At 41.5% G+C, this 24748-nt stretch overlaps 1 protein-coding gene across 4 annotated transcripts; it reads left to right on the forward strand.

Annotated features, from left to right (window-relative positions):
* Positions 1 to 2217: 2217 nt before the first annotated feature.
* Positions 2218 to 24699, forward strand: AK3 (adenylate kinase 3). 4 transcript variants are annotated; one of them, XM_012454560.3, is made up of 5 exons: positions 2218 to 2318; positions 11794 to 11913; positions 16115 to 16287; positions 16889 to 17007; positions 22816 to 24699. In XM_012454560.3, exons 2-5 carry the CDS (start codon positions 11853 to 11855, stop codon positions 22934 to 22936), a joined length of 474 nt encoding a protein of 157 aa, XP_012309983.1. In that variant the 5' UTR covers positions 2218 to 2318; positions 11794 to 11852; the 3' UTR covers positions 22937 to 24699. The 4 variants fall into 4 exon arrangements, with proteins under 4 accessions (XP_012309983.1, XP_012309982.1, XP_012309980.1 ...); XM_012454559.2 differs by lacking the exon at positions 2218 to 2318 and adding an exon at positions 3064 to 3163; XM_012454557.2 differs by lacking the exon at positions 2218 to 2318 and adding an exon at positions 3808 to 3958.
* Positions 24700 to 24748: the final 49 nt, after the last annotated feature.

Consider the following 24748-nt stretch of genomic DNA (forward strand, 5'->3'; position numbering starts at 1 on the left):
TCTTTCTTTCTTTCTTTATTGAGACAGAGTCTTGCTCCGTTACCCAGGCTGGAGTACAGTGCTGTGATCACCGCTCACTACAGTGTCGACCTTCCAGGCTCAAGCAATCCTCCCACCTCAGCTTCCCAAATAGTTGAGACCACAGGTGCATACCACCACATTGGCTAATTTTGTTCATTTTGTTTTGTTTGTTTGTTTTTTGGTAGAGAAGAGGTCTCACTATGTTGCCCAGGCTGGTCTCAAACTCCTGGACTCTAGTGATCCTCCAGCCTTGGCCTCCCAAAGTGCTGGGATTACAGGTATGAGCTACCACACCTGGCCTGAAGTGGATTTTTATAGCAGTGGATAACTGATGCACCTTCCTTCTCTTTGTCACACTACAATCCTGGTCATGACTTCTCAAACATAAACGCTTCTTTTCTTTTGTTCTCATCTAGGTAACATATAGTGTGAAGCAACATACAAACACATATACATATATATATTTCTTGGAAACAAACTGCATTAGTTCCCTAGAGCTACAGTAACAAATTACCACAAGCTAGGGGGCTTGAAACAATAGAAAGTTATTTTCTCACAGTTCTAGTGGCTGTAATTCATAGTCAAGATGCAGGCAGGGTTATTCTCTCTCAAGATCCCTAGGGAGAATCAGCTTTGTGTCTTTCTCTTGGCTTCTAGTGTCCCCAGAAATCTTTGGTGTTCCTTGGCTTGCAGCTGTGTAAGCTCAATCTTTGCCTCCATTGTCACATGGCATTCTGCCCCTATGTTTTCAGGTCATATTGGATTAAGAGTTGACCATCTTCCACTATGACCTTATCTTAACTAATTATGTCTGCAAAGACCCTATGTGCAAGTAAGGTCATGTTCTGAAGTATTGGGGAGTAGGACTTCAACATATCTCCTGGGGGAATACAATACAACCCATACACATGCCCATCATTTCCCCCTCAGTTGTACATTCTAGAGCCCTTAAACATTTCAATCTTCAATGTGACAAAGGCCAGACATGGTGGCTCATGCCTGTAATCCCAGCACTTTGGGAGGCCAAAGCAGAATAATTTGAGGTTAGGAGTTCGAGACCAGCCTGGCCAACATGGCGAAACCTCTACTAAAAATACAAGAATTAGCTGGGTATGGGCACAAGCCTCTAGTCCCAACTGCTCAGGAGCCTGAAACAGGAGAATCTCTTGAATCTGGGAGGTGGAGGCTGCAGTGAACCAAGATCGTGCCACTGCACCAGCCTGGGTGACAGCGCAAGACTCTGTCTCAAAAACAAAGAAACAAACAAAAATGATAAAACTAATTCTTTGTATTCAATCAACAAAGACCTACTGAGTGCCTACTATGTGCAAAGCACTCATCTGGGCTTTATTTGCTTCAATCTAATCTGTATAAACACTTGGTCATTAAATTAGAATTTGCATTAATTTGACCTCAGTGTTTTTCCGTTGGAACAAGGTAAGCAAGCAGTGAGGAACAGATCCACACAAATGCCTGTGAATGGTGAAATGTCTATGCCAAGCATAGTTGCCAGGAGATTTGACAGACTGGCAATTACTCATTTGTAATCAACAACGTTTTGCAAAGCCAAAGTTGGTTGGTGTTTTGTGGGCCCGTTAATATGACCACAAAACTCAGCTTTTCGCCCTTGCAATGAGAGAGGATGATTCCTCAGCTATTGTTGTTTGTTTGAACATTTTTTTTTCTAAGCCAAATTTCCTCAGGATTTTCTTTCCGGTTTCTTTTGGAGTTGGAACCTCCTATGTTCCCAGCTTTGGAGATTAGAAGTACTTTCTCCACACCTTCAGATTTTCTAGTATTGCAAATTTGTACTTGTCCAAACTTTTTCATTCTTTAGTTAGTTCTGTTTAAGTTTTCTCAGCCTTTCATTTATGTTGTTTACTTCATCCCCTCCTCTGCATTCTATGGGTTTGGAATTTTGATGTCCTTTTCCCAATTACATGAATTCAATGTTTAATTCATTTATTTTCATTCTTTCTTGCTTAGTAATGAGCATGTATGAGCTCGGCTAGGCACGGTGGCTCAAGCCTGTAATCCCAGCACTTCAAGAGGTCAAGGCCGGCAAATCACTCAAGGTCAGGAATTTAAGAGCAACCTGGCCAACAGGGTGAAATCCCATCATTTCTGCTAAAAATACAAAATTAGCCGGGCATGGTGGCGGGCGCCTGTAATTCCAGCCACTCACGAAGCTGAGGCATGAGAATCACTTGAACCTGGGAAGTAGAGGTTCAGTGAGCTGAGATCCTGTCACAGCACTGCAGCCTGGGACCCTGTCTCAAAAAATAAAAATGTACAAGGTACGTATTTTCTTTCTTTTTTTTCCACAGCAGAATGTAAAGGCTAATGCCTTTTCTAAGTACCAGGCTGTCTACCTATTGAAATCCCCCCACCCATTCACCCAACTAAGATTCACTCCCTGAGCAAGTCTTCCCTCAGTGTCTTGCCCTGAAATCATTTCTATCTTCTTTGAAATCAGTTCTGGACCTCTGAGGAGAAAGGTAACTGTGTTCATTTTCACAGAGCCTTCTTTCTGCTTTAGCATAGTGTCCCCGCACAAAGCAATGATAATAAATGGACTTGACCAATTACCCCGTAGCTGTAATTGCACTAAGTACTACAATACTTGAACTCCTCCATTCTAATCCTCTATGTCCATTTTACAGACAAAATGCTACTCACTGAAATGTCTGTCCTCTGTTTCCATTCTTGAAACATGCCAAAACTCCAGTTTTAGGGTCTTCCTCCTAGCCTCTGTCTCTCCCCTTCCATATTCTAATTCAGTACTCAGCAAAAAGGCCATCTCTTCAAAGCTCTTCGGATCGCCTATAGACAGTAGCCTGCCTCCACTCTTTCACACACTCTCTTATGTTATTTATAAAATAATCTCACTTAACGAAAGCTGGATTTCCTCTCCTGTAAGATGAGGTAGGCCTTCTCGGCTCAAGGTCACTCCCTGTAATTCTACACAGAGAAGGAGTGGGAAGAGAGGGCGCTCGGCAGCAGAGGAAGAGGAGGAAGGAGGGAGGGGCGACGCGGAAGTGGGTGCAGAAGCGGCGCGTCTGGCGGTCCAGGGGAGCAGAGGGAGGGGGTCTCGAGTGGGCGCCAGGTGGAGCGGGGACAAGGTTGTCAAGGGAGCTCGGAAGTGAGTGCGGTGTGTCCGGCAGGGACTGGGGAGGGCAGCGCCTGCCATGGACCAGGGGCGAGGGCTACGAAAGGGTTGATGGAGGGGTGGGTGCGGGTGGATTCCGAAACCAAGCGGCTCCCAGGGGCGACTAGAGGTAGGCATGGGGCGCTCAGGAGTTACCAAGGTCGGACAGAAGGCAGCGCGGTCCACCCGGCCAGGACTGGGCCGGACAGGGCGAGAGGTGCGGGGGTCGCGGAGAGGCGTGGAGTAGATCTGAGCTGAGTGGAGGGCGCGCGGAGGTGGGTGCAGAGGGGCGCCCAAGGGATCCAGGCCAAGCGGCCGTTGGAGAAAGGCCGCAGAGCGGTGCAAGTGGTAGCCGGGCGGCCCAGCGAGCGCTGAAGGGGCGCGGCTTGCACTGAGGAACTGGGCCGGGAGCCGGACAGGGGGCGCGCCGGGGTTGCCGAGAGGCGGGCGCAGCAGTGGGGTCTGGCGCTAGCGGGGCGGCCCGAGAGGCCGTCGCCTCACTTCCGGGAACGCCTGGGAGCCGCAGTCGCCGCCCCTTAGGGCGCTGCCAGACGCCTGGCGCGGGCCGCAGAGCGGGTGAGCGCGCAGGCCAGGCCAAAGCCCTGGTGCTGGCGCGGCGCGGGCCTCGGTCTGCGGCCATGGGGGCGTCCGCGCGGCTGTTGCGCGCGGTGATCATGGGGGCCCCAGGCTCGGGCAAGGGCACCGTGTCGTCGCGCATCACCAAACACTTTGAACTGAAGCACCTCTCCAGCGGGGACCTGCTCCGGGACAACATGCTGCGGGGCACAGGTGGGAGCTCTGGACCAAGGGCCGGCCGTGCGCTGTCTCCCGGGTCAGGCTTTGCGGGCGAGGGGCGGGACTGGGCACGCGGGTGCCTGGCTGAGGGCGCAGCATTTCCCTCCCGCTGCCCGGGACAGAGACCTCGGGCTGCTGAGCGACTGCGCCCCGAAACCTCCGGCCTTCGTGGGTCTCTTTGGACGGGTTATGGGGTGAGGAAGGGACTAGAAAGTTAGGTCAAGCTCGAAGTCCAGAGACGAAGGGAAACCACCGGGCTTTGTTTCAGAGCCACAAGTCTCCCCGGTGGCAGCCACTCTTGGGAGTCCATCGAGCTGAGCTTCGGCTTATTCGATGTGCTGGTGTATATAGAAGACTGGCGTTAGCCCTGCTAGAGTTTGCTCGTCTTGTCTTTTCCTTCCTTCCTTCCTTCCTTCCTTCCCTTCCTTCCCTTCTTTTCCTGCCTCCCTCCCTTCCTTCCTTTTTTCTTTTCTTTTCTGTTTTATTTCTCCTCCTCCTCCTCCTCTTCTTCTTCCTTTCTTCTTCTTTCTTCTTTTCGGTGTGGTTAAGCTCTGTAGGATCTTGTAGTTCTGACCTTTCCCCCATAATCCAAAGGCCAAGTATTATTTACCCTTGTTACGATTACAAAATTATCTCAAATTTTGATATCCCTAGATTTCTTAGACAGCAAAGCTATTCTTGTACTTGGTTACATAAAATATTTTGTTTCTCATGCCAAATAAATTCTTACAACTCAGCACAAAAGCCAGTTAGCAATCTACACTATACAGTGGGTGAATTTGTGGTATGTAAATTCTCTCTTAAGAAGGTTGTTTTTAAAAAGCCAACAGCAGGAGTTTTTTTTTCTCAATAAATGTTGACCTTTACTTTTCAAAATAGAACCCGTTTTGAAACTCATTTTGAAACCCATTTACATAGAAATAATGCCTACACAAGGCCTTTTTTTTTTTTTTTTTTTAGGATAGAAAACAGGATAGAAGTGCATAGCATAAACAGCAAACACCCTCTTTCGTTCCCTACCTCAGTCCCATTCTTCGGTGGAGAACAGTGTTTCCTTCTAGAGAGGTTTATTTTACAAGCACAGATATGTGTGTCCTTTCTCGTATGTAATATGTGATCATACTATGTGTATACACTCTGCACCAGTGTGGTTTCACTTTGTATCTGGGATATATTTCACATGAAGATGGACAAATCCATTTCATTCTGTTTTTGTAGACATGTGTTTTCAGAATCTAGTATGATTTATTTAACCAGTTCCCCTTTAATGGACATTTAGGTTATTTCCAGCTGGGTTTTGTTTGTTTATTTGTATATTTAAAAACGACTGACATTTAAGTGAAAAACAAACAAAAAAAAAAGCCCAGTGTTTTTAGTTTGTCTCTTGGAGTTCTTTGGTTCAGTACCCAGCATCTCTGATGCATTACTACTTTTCTTTCTTTCTTTCTTTTTTTTATCCCTGCCCTCTACTTTTCTTTCTTTCTTCTCTAACATCTTAAAAAATAATGAAGTGTCTTGTGGTAATTAAACTTCTTCTTCAGGTTAAGTTAGGCCCAGCTAGGTGGCTCACACCTGTAATCTCAGCACTTTGGGAGGCCAAGGTGGGCGGATCACTTGAACTAAGCAGTTCCAGGCCAGCCTGGGCAACATAATGAAACTTTGTCTCTATAAAAAATTCAAAAACAATTAGCAGGGTGTGGTAGCAGGTGCCTGTGGTCCTAGCTACTTGGGAGGCTGAGGTGGGAGAATTGCTTGAACCTGGGAGGTGGAGGTTGCTGTGAGCCCAGATCACAATGCTGCACTACAGCCTGAGCAAGACCCCATTTCAAAAAAAAAAAAAAAGAAAAAAAGTTGTTTGACTTGCTTCATAAATGTTGTTAACGCAACATATTGAAGTAGTTAGGTAACAGTAAACAGTCCCAGATACTGGTACTGGTTAAGTCAAGTTAACCAAAGTATAAGAGAGTAGGCCTGGCTTGTTGGCTCAGGCCTATAATCCCAGCACTTTGGGAGGCTGAGGCAGGTAGATCACTTGAGGTCAGGAGTTCAAGACCATCATAAGCAACATGGTAAAACCTTCATCTCTACCAAAAATACAAAAAATTAGCCAGGCATGGTGGCTCACACGTGTGGTCCCAGCTACTCAGGAGGCTGAGTTTGGGAGTATCACTTGAGCCTGGGAGGCAGAGGTTGTAGTGAGCCAAGATTGCACCACTGCACTCCAAGCTGGGTGACAGAGTGAGATCCTGTCTCAAAAGAAAAAAAAATAAAGCATATTTATTATAAAAGAAGAAAATTGTGTCTATGTCATGCAAATATAAAAAAGGGAAATTAAGATCCCTCATAATTCTGCCTTGCCACACAGAGATAATTATAATTAACCCTTAGGTGCATTTTCTTTTATTCTTTTTTTCTTTCTCTTTTTTATCTCTGTTGCATTTGTATTTGCAAAATAGTTATATTCTAAAAACAAATCGTCATTGCTAAATGATGTTACTTTTGTATTCTCATTTATAGTCAGTATGTTCACACATCATTAAGCAGTCTTAAAAATGATGTTTAGGCTGGGCACGGTGACTCATGCCTGTAATCCCAGCACTTTGGGAGGCTGACATGGGCAGAGCACCAGAGGTCAGGAGTTCGAGATCAGCCTGGCCAACATGGCAAAACCTTGTCTCTACTAAAAATACAAAAATTAGCCAGGCATGGTGGTGGGCACTTGTAATCCCAGCTACTCGGGAGGCTGAGGCGGGAGAATTGCTTTAACCCGGGAGGCGCAGGTTGCAGTGAGCCGAGATAGTGCCATTGCACACCAGCCTGGGCTATAAAACCAGAACTCTTTCTCCAAAAAATAAAGATGTTTAATTTTATCAAGGTCGTATAGTTATTAAACATTTTCCTGTTATTGGACATGTACGTTGTTAACCATTGTTGGTAGTAAATACTGTTAACCTTTCACAGAAACATTTGGCACATCTTTGCTTATTTCCTTCAAATAAACTCCTAGTATAGAATTTCTACAAATGTGGTACTATCAAATAATACAACAGAAGGATTATGCCAATTTACTTTTCAACCATTGTTTCATGAGGGTGCTATATAGCCCATGGCTGTATTTTATAGCTAAGGTTTAAAGTCATCCCAGGAGATATGATAAGGACTCTGGAAACATTAGGTAACCCATTGACAGTAGCAAAGCTGGAATAACTGTAGATCATCACTGAACCTTTGAATCAGGGAACTTGAGTCTGACCTTTAGACATTTAGTCCAGTCCTCTCTTTTATTTTATATTTTTGAGATGGAGTCCCACTCTGTTGCCTTAGGCTAGAGTGCAGTGGTGCCATCTCGGCTCACTGCAACCTCCAACTCCTGGGTTCAAGCGATTCTCTTGCTTCAGCCTCCCAACTCAAGTAGCTGGGACTACACCACTGTGGCTGGTTAATTTTTGTATTTTTAGTAGAGATGGGGTTTCACCATGTTGGCAGGCTGGTCTCAAACTCCTGACCTCAGGTGATCCACCTGCCTCAGCCTCCCAAAATCAGGCCTCTGTTTTAAAGATGAGGAGACTGAGTTCAGGAGAGGTTAAAGAACTTGCTCGATAGTAAACAGCATTTATTGGGGGATTAGGGTGAAAACATAGATTTCCTTGTGTGCTAATTAAATACTCTTTTCTCTATGCAGTATTTCCCACATTGAGATTCATGAGATAGACATGAATAGATATTTTAGGTAGGAAAAACTTTTTAATCTATTTTAAAGTAGATTTGAAACAACCAAATAGACACAAAACTAGCGCACCAAAGCTGTATTCCATGAAAATTATAGCCATTAATTTTTAAAGCTAAGTCCCTATAAAGAACTATATAGTAAAGAAAACACTATAGTGAATAGTAGTTCAACTATGTTAGAAATTGTGAGGTTGATGTGTGGTTGCTCAGTCTGAGAAACTGCTTTTTTTAACTGTTGAGCTGTAAGAATTCTTTTTATGTATTTATTTATTTATTATTATTTTTTAGAGATGGAGTCTTGCTCTCTTGCCCAGACTGGAGTGCAGCAGCATGATCTTGGCTCACTGCAACCTCCACCTCCCAGGTTCAAGCGATTCTCCTGTGTCAGCTTCCTGAGTAGCTGGGATTACAGGCGTGTGCCACCAAGCCTGGCTAATTTTTTTTATTTTTAGTAGAGACGGGGTTTCACCATGTTGGGCAGGCTGGTCTTGAACGCCTGACCTCAGGTGATCTGCCCGCCTCAGCTTCCCAAAGTGCTGGGATTATAGGCGTGAGCCACCGCACCCAGCCGTATGTGTATATTCTTATACTGATACTTCATAGTCTTGATTGCAGTTTTGAAATACAAAATGTGCATCTTCCAACTTTGTGCTTTTTTTTTTTTCAAGATTGTTTTGACTGTTTTGGGTTCCTAGCATTTCCATGATTTTTAGGATCTGCTTGTCAGTTTCTGCAAAGACACTAGTGAAGATTTTGGTAAGATTACATTGAATCTGTAGATCATTTTCAGAGAGTATTGCCATCTTAACAGTATTAACTCTTAGGCCAGGTGCGGTAGCTCACACTTGTAATCTCAGCACTTTGGAAGGCTGAGATGGGAGGATAGCTTGAGCCCAGAAGTTCGAGACCAGCCTGGGCAATATAGCAAGACCACATCTCTACACATAAAAATTAGCCAGGCATGATGGTTTGTGCCTGTAGTTCTAGCTACTTGGAAGGCTGAGGTGGGAGGATTGGCTGAACCCAGGAGATCAAGATTGCAGTGAGCTATGATCAAGTCACTGCACTCCAGCCTGGGTGAGAGAATGAAATCCTGTCTCAAAAAAACAAAAACAACTCTTAAAAGTTATGAATATGAGATGTCTTTTCATTTAGTTAGATCTTCTTTGTTTTAACAATACTGTAGTTTTCAGATGAAAAGTTATGTACTTCTTTTTAAAAAATGTATTGCTAATTTTCTTATTCTTTCTTTATTTTATTTTATTTTTAAAAAAGACGGGGTTTCACCATGTTGGTCAGGCTGGTCTTGAACTCCCGACCTCAGGTGATCCACCCGCCTTGGCCTTCAAAGTGCTTGGATTACAGGCGTGGGCCACCACCTCTGGCCAATTTTCTTATTCTTTTTATGCAACTATAAATGGAGGCTGGGCATGGTGGCTCATGGCTGTAATCTCAGCACTTTGGGAGGCTGAGGAAGGGGGATCACTTGAGCCCAGGAGTTCAAGACCAGCCTGGGCAACATGGCAAAACACTGTCTCTACAAAAAATACAAAAATTAGCCAGGTGCAGCACACATCTGTAGTTCCACCTACTCTGGAGACTGAGGCAGGAGGATCGCTTGAGACTGAGAAGTCAAGGCTGCAGTGAGCCGTGTTCATGCTACTGAATTCCAGCCTGGGTGACAAAGCAAGACCCTATCTCAAAAAATAATAAAATAAAATAAAATAAATGGAATCATTTTCTTAGTTTCATCTTCAGATTTTTAATTACTAGATTTTTGTATATTGATCCTGTACTTGGCAACATCGCTGGACTCATTTTTTTTATTTTTTATTTTTGAGACAGAGTTTTGCTCTGTCACCCAGTCTGGAGTGCAGTAGCGTGATCTCAGTTCACTGCAACCTCCGCCTCCTGGGCAGGTTCAAGCGATTCTCCTACCTCAGCCTCCCTAGTAGCTGGGGTTACAGGTACGTGCCACCATGCCTGGTGGCTAATTTTTGTATTTTTAGTAGAGACAGGGTTTTACCACATTGGCCAGGCTGGTCTCAAACTCCTGTCCTCAAGTGATTCACCTGCTTCAGCCTCCCAAAGTGCTGGGGATTACAGGCATGAGCCATCGCACCCAGCCAAATGGACTCATTTTTTGGTTCCAATATTTTTTTAGTGGATTCCTTAGGATTTTCTATGTACAAGATAATGCCATCTGCAAGTAGACATAGTTTTACTTCTTTTTTTCTGGATGCTTTTTATTTCTTTTTCTGGACTAATTGCCTTGGCTAGAATCTCTAATATTATATAGAAGCGGCAAGGGCAGAGAAACTTTTCTTAAGCCTATTCGTATACAGATGCAATTAAGTACTTTATTAATTAACCCCATCTTTTAACCCATCTGTTGTAGCTGGTTGGGGATTTAGAAGAGGGCTTGGCCTGATGAGTGAGAGGTAAGGGGAAGGGCCAAAAACAATTTTTTGGGGACTTGGCTTCAGAGCATTGCACGTTTTTACAATTTTTTTCCAAATGCTGTTGATGAGGTTGAAGCTCTCCTCCCCAGAGCAGTGGTCAAAAGCCTGGAGACACAGAGGTTCACACATTAAGTATAAGGCTGTTTTAGTGAGTCCTGAGCTCTACATCCGCCAAGCCCTCTTCTAAGAGCAGTCTGCAAATCCAGCAGCACACTTGCCACATGACAGCCGGTGTCCATGCAATTACTGTTCTTGGTTAAAAATCCAAAGTTTCATGAATTTGACAATTTAGAATCTGTTTTGAGGTCAGTATGGTAATTCATTCCAAAGTCTTAGGAAAATGTTTATATGTACCTTGATCCTTTAATCTGACATCTGGGAATTTATTCATTGGAAATAATTCCAAAGAGAAATAAAAAAAAGCAAAGTCAAAAAAAAAAAAATAGTCTTTGGTGATGAGGAAAAATAAAGACTAATTTATGCAATTTAAATGTCTAGCAGTACTGTTGTAATAAAGTGTATTTTTATATATTTATTTCTAAATGTCTTATGTAGATATTTATAGTGGACTATACGTATTTATTAAATAATACTAAGTGACAAAAAGAACATAAAATTGTAGGTATGCAGATTACAATAGTATTACAGTTCTGAATGTATAACAATAATTCGGTAAAGGAACATGAGGAAATTCAAATACTGTTGCATAAGAGTGACATATAGTTGTAGGTAATATTATTAAATTGTTCATAAACCCTTTTCCAGAGTTGTTTTGTTAGTAAAACTGTAATATAATCATAATGCTAATCTGGTTAAAAATTGAATTGTGTCATAATAGCAGCACCTGCTTTACAGGATTGGAAAAGTCTCTACAATAACAAGATAGCAGGCATTTAAACTGAATCATTTCAAAATAATGATAATTTCAAATTCTTATTTTATTTTAAAAATTATTTTAAAAGAAAATAATTTTAGCTATTTCATAGTTTTTTTCTGGTAGAAAATACAGAAAAATACATATATATATTTTAAAACACTTATAAACCTATCACACAGAGATGACTATAATTAACTTATTGGTGTATACCTTTGCAGTATTTTTTTCTGTCTGTATATTTACATTTATGTAGTTTTCCATAATGAAGAATATGAAGTTTAGATTATTTTGTAACCTTTGTTTTTTGTTTCTTTGTTGTTTTTGTTTTTGTTTTTGAGACAGAGTCTTGCTCTGTTGTTCAGGCTGGAGTGCAATGGCACGATCTCTGCTCACTACGACCTCTGCCTCTAGGGTTCAAGCGTTTCCCCCGCCTCAGCCTCCTAAGTAATTGGGATTACAGGCGCCCGCCATCATGCCCAGTTAATTTTTGTATTTCTGTAGAGACAGGGTTTCACCATGTTGGCCAGGCTGGTCTTGAACTCCTGACCTCAGGTGACCCAACTGCCTCAGTCTCCCAAAGTGCTGGGATTACAGGCATGAGCCACCATACCCAGCCGTAACCTTTGTTTTTATCAGAAAAGTTGATGATGCACATTTTCATATGAGTATGCCATTCAGACTTTCCCTTTAGGCAACTCGTTCCAAGGTGCCTGAAATGGGATAAAACAAATGCACTTACTGATTTTCCCCCTCTGCTGTAGAAATTGGCGTGTTAGCCAAGGCTTTCATTGACCAAGGGAAACTCATCCCAGATGATGTCATGACTCGGCTGGCCCTTCATGAACTGAAAAATCTCACCCAGTATAACTGGCTTTTGGATGGTAAGTAGAGTGTCACGAGCATATCACCTGCCCAAAATAAAGAGTGCTGGCAGGAGAATGAACATTTCATGGGCTTTGGACAGACGTCAAGGATGGTGGTTGGGGGTGCTTGGGACTATCCTGAAGCCAGTCATCTTCTTCTCTGGGACCAGTTCTATATCCAAATGGAAAGAGGAAAGTGAATTGCATGATTTCTAAGCTCCTTTCAGATGGAGCTTTGGTTCATTTCCCTTTGTTTGAGAATATTCTGCGATATGGGAGGATCACCACAGAAGAAGCAAGACCCAAGAGTAATCTACAATAACCTGTAAACTTTCCGTAGCCAGAGGTATGGCAGAATCCTTGAGGGTAGGTTGATTTTTAGTTTTGCTAATATAGAGAGGACACAACAGAGATTTGTTTTAGTCGAGTCCTGAGCTCTCACTAAAACTGGGATAAACTTGGGATAAGCCTTTTCTTCAAGAAGATCTGAATCATAATCCTTTTTTGGAAGAGGGTAGCTAATCTAGTCTTGCTGCTTACATACTTTTCTCTCTTACTCAACCCCAGTACTCCACCTTCTCGCACAGGCATGCATACAGTCAGCTGCCCTCACCAAGCCCTGCAGCCCTGACTTGCTTTATCTAAGAAGAAGTGAGGAGACTGGGGTGGGGGGATCACGAAGTCAGCAGTTCGAGAGTAGCCTGACCAACATGGTAAAACCCCGTCTCTACTAAAAATACAAAAATTAGCCAGGTGTGGTGGCGTGGGCCTGTAAACCCAGCTGCTCAGGAGGCTAAGGCAGGGGAATCACTGGAACCCAGGAGGCAAAGGTTGCAGTGAGCTGAGATCTCACCAGTACACTCCAGCCTGGGCTAGAGAGCAAGACTCTGTCTCAAAAAAAAAAGGTTCTGAAGTCTTTGTCCTTATGTAAAGTACATTCTCGTAGAAGACGAGTAGCAAACAAGTAAACAAAAACGCGGGTAAGCACAGATATAAGTGCCAAGAGGTAAATTAGAAGTTGATGTGGGCCAGGGGTGGTGGCTCATGCCTGTAATTCCAGCGCTTTGGGAGGCAGAGGAGGACAGATTGCCTGAGGTCAGGAGTTCAGGATCAGCCTGGCCAACATGGTGAAACCCCGTATCTACTAAAAATACAAAAATGAGCTGGGCATGATGGCGCACGCCTGTAATCCCAGCTACTCGGGAGGCTGAGACGGGAATTGCTTGAACCCAGGAGGCCGAGGTTGCAGTGAGCCAAGATTGCTCCACTGCACTCCAGCCTGGGTGACAAAGTGAGACTGTCTCAGAAAAAAAAAGAAGAAGTTGATGTGAACAGAGAGTAATGTAGTGGAGAGACAGGCACTTTTTTTTCTCTTTAATTGAGACAGTGTCTGGCTCTGTTGCCCAGGCTGGAGTGCAATGGTGCTATCTCATCTCACTGCAACCTTCACCTCCCCAGTTCAAGCGATTCCCATTTCTGAATGTATATGTGTATATATATTGTGTATATATATATTTTATCATGAATTACAGAAAAAATTCTAATAAATTACATACCAATAAATTAAAAGTAATTATTTCTAAAGGATGTGATCATTGAGGATTTTGAGGCTCTCTGTGATACATTTACATCTTCCTTAATTTTTAAAAAGAAAAGGTATTTTTGCAATAGAACAATGACAAAATTGTCATTGTTGTCCCTCAGTAGCCTCAGGGGGATTGATTCCAAGACCCCTCCACCCACCTCCTGTGGATACCAAAATCCATGCGTGCTCAAATTCCTTATATAAAATGGTGTAGTGTTTGCATGTAACCTACGCCTAGCCTAGCCACCTGTGTACTTTAAATCATCTCCAGATTTCTTGTAATACCTAATACAATGTAATTGCTATATGAATAGTTGTTATAATATATAAGTTAGGGAATAATGACAAGAAAACTAAGTCAGTACTTGATCAGTACAGATGCCACTATCCATTTTTTTTCCTGAATATTTTCGATCTGAAGTCGGTTGAATACACAGATGTGGAACCCACAGATGCCACTATATTTGGTATAAGATGTGAGTTAAGTGTCTAGCTCCCCTCACCATGAGTAGTATCTAATATTGTTTATATGTATTTTGTATAATACACACACATACATACATATACCATGTTTTGCATTTTGCCTTTTCATTGAATAAATCTGTATTTAACACATAGATTTGCCTCATGAAATAAAAAAATGCATCGGCTTGCATTTTGTGTCTGTATCATAATTTAACTAATCTCCTACTGAGGAACATTTAGGTAAGACAGCTTGTGTTCAAATCCCACTTCCATCACTTTGCGAGCTTTGTGAGCTAAAGAGTAAGTTACCTAGCCTCACAGTGCCTCAGTTTCCTTATTCATAAAGTGGGAATAATAGAAGTACCTCTCTTAGGGTTGTTATGATGGTTAAAAGAAGTGATTCTTGTAAACCATTTAGCATACAGTACTTGGCATCTAGAAAGTGCTTGAGATTTAGCTGTTGAAGTCCATTTGTGCTTGTTAAATGTACTAAATTGTTTTCACCAGGATCACTTACTTCAGTGTAAATTTTATAATAAATACTTTATTTTTTATTATATAAAATTGTATAGATTGAGATTTTGCCATTATAAGCTTTCTTTGGGGGCCATTATTTCTCCCAAATCCAGTTTTTCTGGGTATAGTTATAGTCATTATCGTTATCTTAGCACATTGTAAGGTCTAGGTCACTGGCAAATTTTTCCACATTTCATTGTTAACAAGAAAATGTAATTTTTCAGGCAGTATTTTTAGTGCTAACAAATTGTGCATGTGCAGTTTTAACCTTTGTCACTTTTCTTTTCTTTTTAATTGGAGACAGTGTCTTGCTCTGTCACTAGGCTGGAGTGCAGTGGTGCCATCATGGCTTATTGCAACCTTGACCTCCTGGGCTCAGGCGATCCTCCTGCCTCAGCCTCCTGAGTAGCTGGGACCATAGGCATGTGCCACCACACCCTGCTAATGTTTTTCTTTTGTTATTTATAGAGAAGGAGTCTTGCTGTGTTGCCCAGCCTGGTGTCAAACTCCTGGGCTCAAGCGATCCTCCTGCCTTAGCCTCTCAAACTGCTGGGATTACAGGGGTGAGCCACCACACCTGGCCTAACTTTTCTTGCTTTTGAAAATATATTATTTCTACCAATTTTAATTTTTTTCTGGTATTCTGGACAAAATGTCCTTAATAACAACATTGCAAAGTCAAACATTTTTGATCCAAATATTTTAAATTCCCAAATATGCTTGGGTGTATTTCTGAATTCACTCATCAGGTACATTTGCCTCTCTATTTTTGAATCACATTGTTTAGCTGTGTAACACATCTGTTAGGGTTTGTTCTTTTGCATTAATAGTTTTCCTTTAGCTGAACTTTAGTTTCATTTTGTCATATTTCAGAAATACGGAGTTTTTGTTTGTTCATTTGTTTGTTTTTGAGAAGGAGTCTTGCTCTGTCACCCAGGCTGGAGTGGAATGACATGATCTCGGCTCACAGCAACCTCTGCCTCCTGGGTTCAGGAAATTCTCCCACCCCAGCCTCCCAAGTAGCTGGGACTACAGGCACCCAGCATCATGCCAGGCTAATTTTTGTATTTTTGTAGAGAGGGGGTTTCACCATGTTGGCCAGGCTAGTCTTGAACTCCTGATCTCAGGTGATCTGCCTACCTCAGCCTCCCAAAATGCTGGGATTACAGTCGTGAGCCACCATGCCCGGCCAGCCTCTGGAGTTTGAGTGAAGATCATGAGTTTGGTTTGAGTTGAAAGACAAGAAAAGACCTGTGTGCCAGTTAGAGGTAGCAGGCAGGAGGAATTCTCCATTATTTGGGTAAAGGTCAGCCTTTTATTCTATTCAGGCCTTAAAATTGATTAGATAAGACTCACCCACATCAGGAAGGGCAATATACTTTACCCAGTCTGCCTATTTACATGATAATTTCATAACAAGAGCAGCCTGACAGATATGCCCAGAATAATATTTGCCAAATATCTGGGCACTCATGCCCTAGTCAAGTTGACAGGTAACCATAACAGTTGCCCTGCAGCTGTGATCAACCTGCCTGGTGAGCCTCATTCCTTTTGTTCAGATTGTTCAACATTGTCTTTCTTTTTCTTTCTTCTCTCTCTGCCCCTCTCCCTGTGCTTGCTTTCTTTTTTCTTTTTCTTTTTTACTTTATAAAGGTTTTCCAAGGACACTTCCACAGGCAGAAGCTCTAGATAGAGCTTATCAGATTGACACAGTGATTAACCTAAATGTGCCCTTTGAGGTCATTAAACAACGCCTTACTGCTCGCTGGATTCATCCCGCCAGTGGCCGAGTCTACAACATTGAATTCAACCCTCCCAAAACTGTGGTAAGTAATTGTTGTGGAACTGTCCTATAGCAGACTGTCCCTGAATCCTCTTGCCCTCACAGACATAAGTTTTGTGAACTTGGAAATCCTCTGCCTGACCAAAACTCCTGAGGGTGTATTCTCAGGTTACTTGGTATAGTTGAGTGATCTAGTCCACTGAGCTTGGTGCTAAAGGTGCCCCAGGAGCAACAGGGGTTTGTTACTCATTCAAAAACATTTGTTGATTTCCTACTCGGTCAAGGAATGTGTTAGGAGTTGGGCTGATAGAGATTCATAACACCTTGGTTTATTTAGGACTTGCAGTTGAGATTCCCAGTTTATAGCTGAATCTCTTTGGATATATGTGAACTTACTTAGAGGCTGCTTAGAAAACCTTTTACTCCAAGGCTAAAGTGACTGATAACTATGGAAATGAAACTGGCATCTCCTGTTTCTGTTGGTGATGATCTGTCTTGAGGTTGGATTTCATTTATTTAAAAGTTAGCACATTTTTGTGCTTGGCACTTGCACAGAGATGTCTGTTTAAAAATAATTGAACCGCTTATGAAAATATCCTTCAGAAATATGATATCTGATACTAGTCTCTTCTAATCCTGTTTAGGGCATTGATGATCTGACTGGAGAGCCTCTCACTCAGCGTGAGGATGATAAACCAGAGACAGTTATCAAGAGACTAAAGGCTTATGAAGACCAAACAAAGCCAGTCCTGGAATATTACCAGTGAGTTTTTGCTTTTCCGAACTTCTCTTGCATAATGGTGCACTAAGTCTAGTTTTGATTTTCCTTACTCTACAGCTGAAATGCTAAAATACCAAAAGACCCAGTTCACATGGGCTTAAGTAATAAAGGAAATACATTAGCATGTGTAACAGAAGTCCACAAGGTAGATTGTGCTTCAGTCACACTTGGGTTTGACCATGTTGCTGTTCTCTTGGTTTTGCCTTCCTGTGTGTATTGGCTTTGTCCTTAGGCTTCCTGCATGGTAGCAGACATTTGGAGGAATAGCCAGGGCTTCCTCTTTCATGAAGGCTGAGGGGTGACCTTTCCCCCAGTGAAAAGAAGCCCAGAGCATCACTCAGATGGAGCTAACTTGAACAGCCACTGCAGTCAGAGAATGCCTGGCACTAATTGTTACAGGCTTGGGTTACTGCCCATTGCAGAACCAGTCATTGGGGTGGGAAGGATTACACTGATAACACTGACTAGCCACATCCAGAGCTGGTGGTGGGACAGTCTCACCCAAACTCTGCTATGTACAGATATTCCTCAATGTATAATGAAATTATGTCCTGATAAATTCATTGTAATTTGAAATACCAAGCACCATAACTTAGACTGCCTTAAACATGCTCAGAACACTTAGATTAGCCTACAACTGGGTGAAATCATCTAACACAAAGACTGATTTATAATAAAGTATTGAATATCTGGTGTAATTTACTGAATATTGTACTGAAATTGCAAAGCAGAATGGTTGTACCGATGCTCGAGGTACAATTTCTACTGAATGCGTGTTGCTTTCATACCATCATAAACCTGAAAAATCCTGCCTTGAATCTTTGTAAGCTAGGGATCATCGGTAGCAGAGGGAGGGCTGGAATGAATGCTGGGGAGGCAAATCTAATATTGCCCACCACATTTGCCAATACAGGATGCTGTGGTGTAGAAGAATCTCAGATGATAGCTAATCCCTCAGACTATGTAATTGGCTAGCAGTCTTTAAAAGCTTACATTCTAACATTGTTTTGTCTGCAACACATATGGGAACTGTACTGAATAAGTATTTGACTTAAGTTAAGAAACAGTCCAGTTTTATTACTGAGCCTTCCCTCTCCTTGCAGTGGATTGACTGCCTCCTCTTTCATTCATTTGCTTATTGAATACTGATCCTGATCACAGCAGAACAGTATCACGGGCAGAACAGTATCACAGGCAGAACACAGACTCTGCAGCCAGAATACCCAAGTTCAAGTCCCACTCACCATCTTTGCCTTCACCTTCTGCTTAACCTCTGCCTGTTTTTTCCTCTATAAATTGGGGAAGAGAGTAAAGGGTTGAAAGATTAATATGTATGACTCTTAGAACTGTGCTTGACACATAGAAAGCACTATAGAAATGTTAGCTATTGTTATTGTTGTTGTAATAGAGTATGTATGCAGTAAAAATCTGAAGGAATAATTTCCAAACTGTTATTATTTATTTATTTATTTTTTAGAGACAGGGTCTCACTCTCTGTTACCCAGGCTGGAATATAGTGGTTCTATCATAGTTCATTGCAGCCTTGAACTCCTGGACTCAAGCAATCCTCCTGTCTCAGCCTCCCAAGTAGCCAGGAATACAGGCCCATGCCACCACACCTGGCCAATTAAAACATTTTTTAGAGATGAGGCTCTTGCCATATTTCACGGGCTTGTCTCAAAGTCCTGGCTTCAAACAAGCCTCCTGCCTCAGCTTCCCAAAGCATTGGGATTACAAGTATGAGCCACCATGCCTGGCCTTTCAAACTATCTTAATTGTTTTTGGAGCATAAAATTACAAGGTTGGCAATCCACTTTTTATAGTAGCCATTACTGTAATTTTGTCATTTGTTTAATGAGGCTGGTTCTGAAAATTACTATCTCTTTTGCCCTGCCTGGGCAAGTTTTTTAACCTCTATGCAACAAATTCCTTATTTGTAAAATCAGGCAATATTAAATAGTATCTACTTTATAGGGTTGTTAAAGTGTTAGAATTCACTGAGGGTGGTTGGCAAAATATTAAGAGAAATATTAGGGAAAGTTATAAGACTATAGTCTCAAAGGTTTGAGATTATAATCTTATAACTTTCCCTAATATTTCCCTTAATGTTTTGCCAAAAACCCTGAGTGAATCTTAACAATTAAGTGAGAGATCCTAGAAAGTCTTACAACAGCCCTGATGGCTATTAACTCAGTTGTTGTCAGCAATTATTGTTTACTCTCTTGACACTGTGCTAGGCCCTTGGTCCACACAGACAATTAGATCCAGTCCCTGACAGGTCCCAAGAAGCTCTGTATGTGGGTGAGGTGGGGGGCTGGGTAGATAGTATTTATTATACAATGTGAAATATGCTTATATTAACTAGGAACCTAATTCACACCAGCTTAAGCAAAAGGGAAATTTATTGGTAAGGTAACTAAAAAGTCAAAAGTAGGTGGCTGGGTCCAGGTGTTGAAAAACACCCATCATGAGGCCTCAGTCTCTCAGCTCCATTGTCCTGTGTTGGCTTCAGTCTCAGGTGTGCTCTCCCTGTGTGGCAGCCCCTCAACTTTCCAGTTTACCTCCTACTAGTCAGGAACCCCAGAAGAAAAGAGCCTCTTTTGCCAGCAAAATCTTGGGGTTGGCACTGATTAGCTCTGATCATGTCCATCCTTGAAGATGTGGAGTGGGGACAGTCTCTCCTGAACCTCGTGACTGAGTCTGGTAGAGAGATTGTTTCCCAAAAGTAACCAGAAGGGAGAATGCATTGTTGCTGGGCAGATAACACCAGCACTGTAAGGTTATGAATAGATAATCCCCCAGTGCAATCACTTACCAGGGGTTGTTGGGGTTCGTTCTGTCAAAATATCAAAATATGGGAAGGGGCCCGGGACAGTGCCTCATGCCTGTAATCCCAGCACTTTGGGAGGCTAAGGCAGGAGGATTGAAGAGGCAGAAATTCAAGATCAGCTTGGACAACATGGTGAAACTTTGTCTCTACAAAACATGAAAAAAAAATTAGCCAGTCATGGTGGCACATGCCTATAGTCCCAACTACTTGGGAGGTTGAGGCAAAAGGATTGCTTGGACCCAGCAGGTTGAGGCTGCAGTGAGTTATGATTGCACCACTGCAGTCCAGCATGGGTGTCAGAGTGAGACCTTGTCTCAAAAAAAAAAATGTAGGAAAGGAAGTCGAGGAAGGCTGCGAAGATGAAGTGAATGACACAGGTCTCTATCTTAGGAGATACCTTAAAAGTCTTTGTAGGCTGCTTCTGGCTTTTGCTACCTCTTGCTGTTAATTCAAGCTTTTCTTTTCTTTTTTTTTTTAAGAGACAGAATCTCACTCTCTCTCTCAGGCTGGAGTGCAGTGGTGCCAACTCAGCTCACTACAGCCTCCGTATCCCAGGTTCAAGCTATTCTTGTGCCTCAGCCTCCCCAGTAACTGGGACTACAGGGGCGTGCCACCACACCTGGCTAATTTTTGTATTTTTAGTAGAGATGGGGTTTTGCCGTGTTGGCCAGGCTGGTCTTGAACTCCTGACCTCAGGTGATCCACCCTCCTGGGCCTCCCAAAGTGCTGGGATTACAGACATGAGCCACCATGCCCGGCCTAATTCAAGCTTTTCATTCTCAGCTCCCACACATAGAACTAGAGTGAGACTTAACTAAAAACTGAAAGTTAGATTTGCAAGAACGTTAGTAATAGTGTTACTAGAGTGAGACTTAACTAAAAACTGAAAGTTATATTTGCAAGAACGTTAGTAATAGTGTTATTATTTTATTTTATTTTTTTAAGACAGAGTCTTGCTCTGTCACCCAGGCTGGAGTGCAGTGGCACAATCTCAGCTCACTGCAACCTCCGCCTCCCAAGTTCAAGCAATTCTCCTGCCTCAGCCTCCCAAGTAGCTGGGATTACAGGCTTGTGCCACCATGCCCGGCTAATTTTTTGTATTTTCAGTAGAAACTGGGTTTTGCCATGTTAGCCAGGATGGTCTCGATCTCCTGACCTCGTGATCTGCCCGCCTAGTCAGCGTTGTTATTTAAAAATGCTGACAGTTGTATTGTTGGGGTTTTTATGTTTTGTTTTGTTTTGTTTTTAAAAAGCCTCTTAGCTGTGGGACATTTTAGAGTAATTGGTCTATGTTTACAAACAACATGATGACCTTACTCTTTGAAGGACCAATTGTTGAAGCTGGTTCCATTTTATTACACAGAAATAAAAATGACAAATGTTCATCCACGATTTAGGATTTAATAGGCGCCTGCAATTGTGCCCTCAGTAATTAACCCACTTGTGACATTGGCTTGATTTTTAAAGTGGCTCTTCAAGTGGCTTACAACAATTAAGAAGCTTGCTCCCTTGAAAGCTATATCAGGTGCCTGTGAATTTAGAAGCAGGAGGGTTTCTAATGTCCCAAGAATGCCGTATTTGCATAATTTCCCATCTTTGCAGTGTTTCTTACCAAGAAAACAGTGGGTGTTATTTAAGTTAACTGTGGTAAATTTTATGAGGTATCAAGAAAGGAATGCTTTTGTCCTTAGTTAAACCCCTGAAAACCTAGTACGAAGGGCTACAAAGGTATGAGGGATCCTGTTTTCACAGAAAATATTTCTGTGTAAAAATAAACCAGAGTTCTTAGGTTGCCCTTATGCACCCTTTAAACCAGTGCGTATATGTGTAGGTGGGCTAGAGGAGGGGTGTTAGCAAAAGGAATGCCAGAATCTCTGGAAGGAATCTGCGTGGCTTTAAAAGCAACCCAGGATTCTGATCCTCACTCCTCACTATATTATCCACAGGAAACTGGAGTAAATACAATATACTTTGGCTGCTGGTCTAGTGACAAGCTAGACAAATCTGCCTGGGGAGAAATGAAGATAGTCAATAGGAAACCCAATAAAACTAACAATTTTATTCCCCTTTCTGTTAAAATTCAAAAGAGTGGAATAGAGGAAAAAATAAATGTTGGCCTAGGCAAAAAGGAAGGATACTCAAGTATTAGAAAGTAGCTTTTGCAAAGGAGTAAGTAGACCAAAAAAAAAAAAAAAAAAAAAAAAAAAGCTGACAGTTGTCCTAATATCTTACAGGTTCTCTTCGGAAATGTACTACCAACTTGGTGATTGGGGCTAAGCTGCATTATGTGATTTTATCAGTAAAATAAGAAAATTTGAGTTTTGGAAAGGATTAAATAATGAACTATTATATGTAAAGCATGTAACACAGCCTTTGACACACAGTGCATGCTCAATAAACTCAATAAATGATAGGTGCTGTTATTATTTACTTAATTTTATTTATTTACTTTTTTGAGATGGAGTCTCCCTCTGTCGCCCAGGCTGGAGTGCTGTGGCATGATCTTGGCTCACTGCAACCTCCGACTCCCTGGTTCAAGCAATTCTCCTGCCTCAGCCTCCCAAGTAGCTGGGACTACAGACGTGAGCCACCATGCCAGCTAATTTTTGTATTTTTAGTAGAGATGGGGTTTCACCATGTTGGCCAGAATGTCTCGATCTCCTGACCTTGTGATCCTCCCGCCTCAGCCTCCCAAAGTGCTGGGATTACGGGCTTGAGCCACCGCGCCTAGCCTGGTGCTGTTACTTTTTTAAGTGCCCATTTCTGTAAGCCAAAGAGTACAACTGAAACTAAAATCTAAATTTTCCAATGCCCAGCCAAGTGCCTTTCTCTTCTGATTACACAGACCTATACTTACCAAGACTCCTAAATCCACATCATCATCATTTACAGAAAAGCTTTGAAAGAGCTTATTAGGAAGACTCAGACCTGTGTTTGTTTTGTTTTTGTTTCATCTTTAGGAAAAAAGGGGTGTTGGAAACATTTTCTGGAACAGAAACCAACAAGATTTGGCCCTATGTATATGCTTTCCTACAAACTAAAGTTCCACAAACAAGCCAGAAAGCTTCAGTTACTCCATGAGGAGAAATGTGTGTAACTATTAATTGTAAGATGGGCAGACCTCCTAGTCCTTGCATTTAGAAGCTGCTTTTCCTAAGACTTCCAGTATGTATGAATTCTTTGAAAATTATATTACTTTTATTTCTACTGATTTTATTCTGGTTACTAAGAATGTGCCAAATGAGTCAAATACTAAGATTCATCCTTTGAAATCAACTAGTGTGTTTTATTCAGTTATCCTCAAAAACATCAGTCATGTCTGAACTTTTAAAACATCTGTTAGAGCAAAATTAAAAGAGCATTTGGTAGTAATCTAACATTTTGTTCAGTTAATAAGTGGTCAGTAAAGTTTCCATATTTTTCTGGAAAAGCTAAAAAAAAGTTACATGTCATTTGGGGAAAATGTCAGAAATTTTTGCCTAGAGTGATGCCAAAAAAGACATTTCCAGCAGTTTGGAACATGGTGAGACACTATATAAAATTCCAGAACGAAGGCAACTGGATTTACAGATTTGTTGTAAGACACAAATTCACTGCTGCCTTTACACTAAGAAATGTATATGCTAACCACATATGCTGTATTTATTTTGTTGTTAACCATACTTTGTTTACTCAGAATTTACAATTTGCTATAAAAATTTATCAATTCACATATAGAAAAATCTTACTTTAAGATGACTTGTTTCCTTTGAAAATGCATGTGTACTGAGGGTTATGATTTATGTCAGAAACTGACATTGTAAGTCCTTGGACAAGCACCAAAGTTGAATGAATTTTCAACAAAATGTAATTAAAGTCTGTTTTCAGATGTGACTCAGGTTAAGAAATGTGTTTTAGGATCTACTTGCCAGTTTCTCTTTTTTTTGATCCAGATGATTTATCTGCCCTGATAAAATAACAAGTTATGGTACCATCCCCAACCCTGCAAAAAAAAAAAAAGAAAAAGAAAAAAGAGAAAACCCGTGGCACTATGTAAATAAAGTAAGCATACTGTCATTAGTAAATAGATGAGGCATGCCTGGGAAATGCTCCCTTGGCATAAATAGCAATCAATCATAATTAGTAAAAAGGTATGCCAATAAAAAGAATTTACTTGATATGTTAACAGGAAAGTAAGTAGGAGTTCTTTGTTCCTGATCAAAGAAATCAATACCTGTTCTCCAAGATAGCGGAGAAAAAAAAAATCAATACCTGTTAGCATTTACTGCCACCTTATTTTAAGGAGAAAGAACTCTATTGGTGTCATCTGAGCAGCCATTTAAAAATTGGAATCTAAAATGATTCCTTAGTGGGACAACAAGGATGGTTGCTGATGTACTGTTTGGTCTGGTAGGAGAAGTGGGGCAATATGAGAGGTGGAGGAAAAGCTTGATTGTCTTTGATGGCATATTTACTCTTACTTTACTTGGTGCCAAATCAAATGAAACAAGCCCTCGTACAAGCTTGTTATTGTTATTAATTACCTTTAAAAATGTTTTATTTGTTTCCAGGTACTTAAAATACAAGTGCCAGTAAGTGGTTCTTATGTATTTTGGAGGGAAAATTTTGTTTTCTTTTTCTTCCGATATTTTAAAAATTCATCGATCTTTTAAGATGAACCAAGGTTTTTTAAAAAGAATTCTAGTAAACATTTTATTCTTTATAAAACTTTCTCTAATGTCTTATTTGAATGTTAATCTTATATATTTTCTAAAAATGTTGTGAACTACCAAACTTATGGATTATCACTAGGTTATCAGGCATACATTAGTCTTTATCAGAATAAAATGAATTTCGTAACTGTGGCTACTACTTTGTTGTTGGTTCTTCACAGGGCCTGCTCCATCCACCTTC

The sequence above is a fragment of the Aotus nancymaae genome, unplaced genomic scaffold (genome assembly GCF_030222135.1).
Source record: "Aotus nancymaae isolate 86718 unplaced genomic scaffold, 86718_ANA_hifiasm-v0.15.2.pri h1tg000041l, whole genome shotgun sequence".
Classification (NCBI taxonomy): domain Eukaryota; kingdom Metazoa; phylum Chordata; class Mammalia; order Primates; family Aotidae; genus Aotus; species Aotus nancymaae.

What these genes read in the sequence shown, in the direction of transcription:
- AK3 (XM_012454557.2), top strand. Translation starts at nt 3,808, where the DNA reads ATGGGGGCGTCCGCGCGGCTGTTGCGCGCGGTGATCATGGGGGCCCCA. An exon ending in GTATAACTGGCTTTTGGATG is followed by an intron (nt 11,914 to 16,114) that starts GTAAGTAGAGTG and finishes TACTTTATAAAG; the next exon opens with GTTTTCCAAGGACACTTCCA. An exon ending in TCAACCCTCCCAAAACTGTG is followed by an intron (nt 16,288 to 16,888) that starts GTAAGTAATTGT and finishes AATCCTGTTTAG; the next exon opens with GGCATTGATGATCTGACTGG.